This window comes from Otolemur garnettii, unplaced genomic scaffold (assembly GCF_000181295.1).
Source record: "Otolemur garnettii isolate 467f Iridium unplaced genomic scaffold, OtoGar3 scaffold00026, whole genome shotgun sequence".
NCBI lineage: Eukaryota > Metazoa > Chordata > Mammalia > Primates > Galagidae > Otolemur > Otolemur garnettii.
In genome coordinates, this window is record NW_003852421.1 from 5,839 (window position 1) to 12,825 (window position 6,987).

Genomic DNA, 6,987 nt, shown 5'->3' on the forward strand with positions numbered 1-6,987 from the left:
AAAAAAAAAAAAAAAATCAAGAAACATAAAATTCACATGGATGGAAACAAATAAAGCCCTCCTGGGACATGATTTGTTAAGTAAGTTGAAACTTGCACAGGTCAATCAGAAAGGCCGCTGTCAACTGTTTCTTGGTTGTGAAATAATGGGCCATAACACTGTCTCAAAACTTTCATAGTCAGCCACATAGCACCTTGACTGACATTGCTACAGCACAACATTGTTGAGCAGTAGTCACACCTGCTTCTCCCAGTTAAGTACAAGAAAGACTAAAGAACAATTCTGTTGTCTGAAACAGCCTTCCAGGTTCCAGCACCTGTGGCTCAAGCTGGTAAAGCATCAGCCACATACACCTGAGCTGGCTAGTTTGAATCCAGCCTGGGCAGCCAAACAGTAATGACAGTGGCAACCAAAAAATAGCTGGGTGTTGTGGTGGGCGCCTGTAGTCCCAGCTACTTAGGAGGCTGAGGCAAGAAAATCACTTAAGCCCAGGAGTTGGAGGTTCCTGTGAGCTGTGATGCCACAGCACTCTACCCAGTGAAACAGCTTGAGGTTCTCTCTTAAAACATATATAATAATAATAATTTAAAAAAATAAAAATAGAAAACTGTTGATGTTACCTAGAAATATAAATTAACTTTGTAAATTGAACTGGTAACCAGCAAACTTCTTTAAGTCACTTAAATTCTAATAATTTAGACTCTATAAAAGTAATCTGAAAGATTATGATATTTGTTCTTCTTTTCAAATTACTATGTATTTTATTTATTTTTTTCTTGAGTTACTGCATCGGCTAGGATCTTCATTAAATTATTGAGTAAGTGATACTAACATACATCCTTGACTTGTTCTCAAACTGCACATCGATTCTCCTTTAATTTCTTTCTGTCTCTGTTGTTTCATTGTGAGGGCATGTTATTGGGTGCGTGCAAACTTAGAATGCTACATATTCCTGGTGAGCTGAATCTTTTTATTCTTATGAAATATCTGTCTTTCTCTCTAGAACAAAAAAACTCTATTTTGCCTGGTATTAATACAGCTACATCTCATCGTTAGTGCTTGGATGGCATATCTTTTTCTATTCTTTTCCTTTCAAACTATCTCTGTTCTTGTATTTTATATGTATTTTCTATAAATGCTGTATAGTATTTTTTTTTTTTTTTGAGACAGAGTCTCACTCCCAGGGTAGAACGCCATGGCATCATCAGCAACCTCGAACCCTTGGGCTCAAATGATTGTCTTGTCTAAGCCTCCCGAGTAGCTGGGACTACAGTTGCCTGCCACAACACCTGGCTAGTTTTTTCTATTTTTAGTAGAGACAAGGTCTTGCTCTTGCCCAGGCTGGTCTTGAACTCATGAGTTCCGGCAACCCACCCACCTGGGCCTCCCAGAGTACTAGGATTACAGTTGTGAGCCACTGCTCCTGGCCACCATATAGCATTTTTTTTCAATCTCCTCTGACCATTTTTGTCCCTTAACTGGAACATTTAGTCAATTTACATTTTAAGTAATGATTTAAATATGAAATATTGAGAGTTTTACATACCACCTTGCTATTTGTCATGCCCACTCTAGGTATCATTTTCTTTCCTTCTTTTGGACTGACTGTGTATTCTTTTTTTCTCTTTCGTTTTGTTTAGAAATTATAGATCCTTTTGCTATTCTTCTAGCAGTTACCTTACTTACTGCAGCACACATTCCTGACTTCCAAAATCTAATGTAATTGTAATTGTACTTTATTCTCTTCCCGGACAGTGCAAGGAACATAGAACTTTCAACTTTCTCTCCTGGATTCCACTATTACTATTTGCTTTAATTCTATACATATTTGAAACTCTGTAGACATTATCATTACACTTTTATAGGATCAATATTCATTTAAATTTACCTTATTTACAAATGTTCTTGCTTTCTTTTTTTATGGTAGCCTGACATTGCTTATGCATAAAGAAAATCTGTGGGGTGGCACCTGTGGCTCAGTGAGTAGGATACCGGCCCCATATAGCAAGGGTGGCAGGTTCAAACCTGGCTCTAGCCAAACTGCCACAAAAAAATAGCCGGCGTTGTGGTAGGCACCTGTGGTCCCAACAAGTTGGGAGGCTGACGCAAGAGAATCACCTAAGCCCAAGAGCTAGAGGTTGCTGTGAGCTGTGATGCCACAGTACTCTACCAAGGGTGACAAAGTGAGACTCTGTCTGATAAAAAGAGAAAGAAAGAAAGAAAGAAAATCCGTTCACATGTTTTTTTTTGAGACAGAGTCTCTCTGTGTCACTCTGGGTAGAGTGCTGTGGTGTCACAGCTCACAGCAACCTCAAACTCTTGGGCTTAAGCAATTCTCTTGTGTCAGCCTCCCAAGTAGCTGGGACTACAGGCACCTGCCACAAGCCTGGCTATTTTGTTTGCAGTTGTCATTGTTGTTTAGCAGGCCTGAGCCAGATTCAAACCCGCCAGCCTCAGTGTATGTGGCTGGTGCCATAACCACCGTGCTACGCACACCGAGCCCCATTCATATTTTTTTAGGGGACAGTCTATTGAAGGTGAACTCGCAGTTTCAGTTTGTCTGAAAATGTCTCGAAGGATATTTTTACTAGGTATAAAATAATTCTAGACTGTTAGGCTTTTTGATTTGTTTTCTCCAGCAAATTAAAAGAACCATTCTATGGTCTTCTGGCTTTCATAGTTTCTGTTGATAAATGAGTTGTCATTGTAGTTGCTATGCTTTTGAGGGTACTTCCTCTTTATCTTGGTTGCTTTTATCTGGTTTCTTTTATGATCTTCCTTCAGTTTTTGGATGTCTGCAGTTTCACTAGGATATGTCAAGAAATGGATTTCTTTGTTTTTTCCTGCTTGGGGTTTAAGCCGTGTTCTTGACTCTGTGAAGTTTTTATTAATTTTAGAATAAAGATTTTGAATGTAATTCTATCTGATATTGTCTCTTCTCTTCTCCTGTTGAACATCCCACTACTTCTTTGAGTCTCTTATCCTTCTTTTTTGTATTTTCTATTCTTTTGCCTTTAGTGCATTTTATTTACTAAGTTTGTCTTTTAGGAAAAAACTATGAATAATGTCTTTAAACTTGCTAATTCTCTCTGTAGCTTTCTGATTTTCTCCTAAGTCTTACATGAGTTCACTTGTTATTATATTTTTGAGCCCTAGAATTTCTGTCTTATTTTCATTCAAATATCCAGTATCTCTTTTAAGTTTCCAATTACCTGCTGAAGTTTTTCCTGTTTTCTTTTGTCATCTTGATCACAGAAAACAGTGTTGTTTTATGACTTGTATATGATGATTCTAATATTGGGAGCCCCTGTGCTGTTTCTATTCTCTATCTTTTGTGCTGGCTTCAGTTTACGTTGCCATGGCTCCTCAGCTATCTTTGTGTATATGCTGGGGAGTGTATTTGAAAAGCTGATTGTAAACAGAAGTTGAGGTTTATGGATAATTTTCCCCCAGAGATGATTTTTGTTTGCTCTGCAATATGCCTGTGGGTAGCAGCAAACTGGGATAAATGTAATCCAATTCCAGAAACTCGACATTTCTAGGCTGTGACTTATAGCAGAGCCGTATTCTAAGCTGGTTCACGCATACTCTCAGGGCATAGCTCTTAGAGTACCAAACAAAAGCAGAGGAAGTATAATATAATGGGACCCCCTACTCTATCCAGCCTTCAAGATTATCACAATCCATGCTTCACTTCTTCCTTTCCCTTTTCTGGATGGCGAATGCCCCTGGGACAGAAGTGCCCCCTATTTCCAGATTCACCTTTCTATAGGTCCAATTTCTTCTGGATCCTGGTTCAGTAATTCTTCACGATCATGGTAGCCCTCACTTGTCTTCGGGCTGATATTTATTTTGTTTTTTTACTTGTCTTCAGAGGCCTGAGTTAACTAGTTCACCATTATATGAAGTAGATGCTCTCACATGAAATATAAATTGGAGTCTAGTCTCTGTTGTGGAACTTCCCAGCTGTTTTGAACGTCAACAATTTGCTTATAGTCTACGAGCCCATTTCCTCATGTATAATTTGAGCAGAGTCTCTGGGGCTCCTGCAAATCAGTTTCTATATGCATGATTGGCTCTAATCACACAGTAGATTTTAGGATGAGGAGCCCAGGGAAGACTTACAGAAGGCAGTGACTACTGCTTTCCATTTTTCCCTATAACTAAGAAAACATGCAACTGGTAGGTGGTAGTATCTTAAGGTTAAAAAAAAAAAAAAAAAAAGGAAAGTTTCCAGTGAGAGAATTGCTTAAAAAAAATTGTTTTAATCTGAGGAGTTCCTCATTATCTACCATCAGTACTATCAGGCCAAGAACCCCCTTTTGTAGTCTTGGTTTCTCTGAGGACAGGAAGAAACAAGAGGACTGACATCAGTCTGGCTTACAGAATCTTAAGAAACTTTATTAACTCCCAAAGCCCACTAGCCTTGAGGAACAAGAAAACAGAGCATTTCAAGCCTCATTGAAAGAAGTACATTGGACAAAGTCAAAAAGCCTCCAACCACATCCCATCACAGCCTTTCACAAAGGCATCTCGTCGCCATGACAACATGCATCCATGAGAGAAGGCAAGAGCCTTAATCAGAAAACACACAGGAAGACAGTGAAATGTTGTTAACAATGAAATAATCCCACCCTGCTTTTGCTCAGCAGTTTCTCCTACTAGAATTTTCTTTTCATGGTCTTTTGGCATCTTTTACTGTGAGACATCCATTTCTTCACTTCATTTGCTCCTACATGAACTACATATTACACATAAAGAACAAAAAATGGAATACAGGTAATGACCAGGTGGCCTTTTAATTGAACAGTTTAAAAACTAGAGGGCTGTAAGAGAATACTAATCCTGCAGAGCAAAGGACAGGGACATTGGGCAGGGCAAGTTTGTCTTTATAATCTGGGCCATTAATTGGGGCACTCTACTATATTGAACATCTTTTTTAAAATTCTGCCTTCAACAATCAGGATGTCTTATCAAAATTCTAGCTGTAAAATGAATGATCATTTTCTTGGGTTTTCCAGGGCTATCAAGAGAGTATAGCAATTTGGTACATTACTACATTGTCAAGAATCTAAACATCCGATTTATTCTTTAAAAAAAAAACCTGATACATTAAAAGCTATCATTGGGTTTTTTCAATGGACAAAAAGAAAAATATATAGCTGTGTCAAAATTCATAGGTTCAAACACCCAACAGGACTGAACTTACAAAGGACATTCAAGATTTGTTTCTGGAAAGTAGTTTTATTGGTAAAAAAGATATAGGAAAATCATCACTATGGAAAACCAAGGTAGTAAAGCTCTAAGTTTGATCTTGTATTGACACAGTCTCTTTCTTCTAAGGGGAAGAATATCTGCCCATGAACAGGATGCTGGCTGAGGGATTGTGCCGAATAAAGAAAAGGAATGGACGGTCGGCAATGAAAGTCGTCTCTTGCCTAGCACAAAAGGGGATAATCAACACTCCTATTGCAGACGCTGCCTCTGTACCCTCTTCATTCACTTCCACAAAGGACTTGTGGACAATTTTTGATACAAAAATATCTCTGGCTCCTGACATGCCAGACAGATCAGCCTTGCTGTCATTAAAGAGGTCCTCCACACCCAGGCGGGCGAGGTTGGTGTTGAGGACGTAGCTGTCTTCCAGTTTGAACCGGGGCAAGCCAACTTTGACTTCAGTGACTGCCAAATGCTCAGGTTTGGTCCACTTATGCAGGTTCTCCCAAGTCAGTTGTTCTTCAATCTGAAATTAGAATGAGGAGAAAAAGAAGAGGTGAAATCAATTTTATATAAGGCAATAAGGCATTATTTAAATGATGGGCCCATAATATTAGTTGCTAGTTTCCTTCATGCTTTGTGCCAAAACAGATTCCATCTGGAAGATTCATTTCTTTCTCCAACTGGGGAAATAGACAGAGCTGTGTTTCAAATCATCCAGGGTCCAAACATAGAGACTTTGGACATGGGGTACATCATCCATCCTCCCCACCCATCCACTCATCCATCCATCAACCCATCTATCCACCCATCCATCCACCCACCTAGCCATCTACTCACCTGCCCACCCCTTCAGCCACCCATCTATCCATCCACCTAGGACCTGCTAAACCCCTACTGCAACAGATTACTATGATGGGCTACAAGAGCTATTATTACCCTAACTGGTTAAGTGGTGCTATGGAAAATTCAAAAGCCTTCTATTTATTCCAAATCCCAGCAAGCTGAGGTTATCTGTGAACCTCACTGGAGCTGAGGTAATGTCTAATAACTTTAGCTCTTAGGTAAAAATTAAAAAGGCAAATGATGCACTCAATCTAGCTCCTGGTCTAAAATACAAATAATAATTTCACCTACCTTACAGCATGTTGTGCATTAAATGAGCTGATAAACATAAAGTGCTTGGTACATAGTAAATGCTAAATAAATGTTAGCTATTATCATTATTATCATTGTTATTGTTATTATTGCTAGTGCACTGGAACAGAACCATTGTTCCTCTTGTTCTACTAATGCTGATAATCCCTTCCATGAGGCTAGAGATTTTCACTTTATAATTAAAGACTAATGTGGCTTGGGGCCTATAGCTCAGTGGCTAGGGCGCCAGCCACATACACCGGAGCTGGCAGGTTCAAATGCAGCCTGGGTCCACCAAACAACAATGATAACTACAAGCAAAAAATAGCCAGGTGTTGTGGCAGCACCTGTAGTCCCAGCTACTTGGGACGCTAATGCAAGAGAATCACTTAAGCCCAAGAGTTTGAGGTTGCTCTGAGCTGTGACACCATGGCACTCTACCCAGAATAGCAGCTTCAGACTCTGTCTCAAAAAAAAAAAAAAAATGAAAGACTAATACAAACATACAACTGAAGAAGGACCACACTGATTTCAACACCTGCTCTCTACAGGCAAATGACTACTATTAGATCCCCTTCCTGGTAGCAAGTTGAGTTGAGAAGCAGGCAAAGGAAAACCACAGAGCAGGCTAGG

At 39.4% G+C, this 6,987-nt stretch overlaps 1 protein-coding gene across 1 annotated transcript in view; it reads right to left on the reverse strand.

Moving 5' to 3' along the window:
* Nucleotides 1-5,238: 5,238 nt before the first annotated feature.
* LOC100945037 (leukocyte elastase inhibitor-like) overlaps nucleotides 5,239-6,987 on the reverse strand; it is an 8,020-nt gene continuing 6,271 nt past the window's right edge. The window contains exon 6 of the mRNA XM_003788272.3: nucleotides 5,239-5,743. Coding sequence (XP_003788320.1) covers nucleotides 5,339-5,743 — 405 coding nt within the window. The 3' untranslated portion in view covers nucleotides 5,239-5,338. The remainder of the gene's footprint in view (nucleotides 5,744-6,987) is intronic.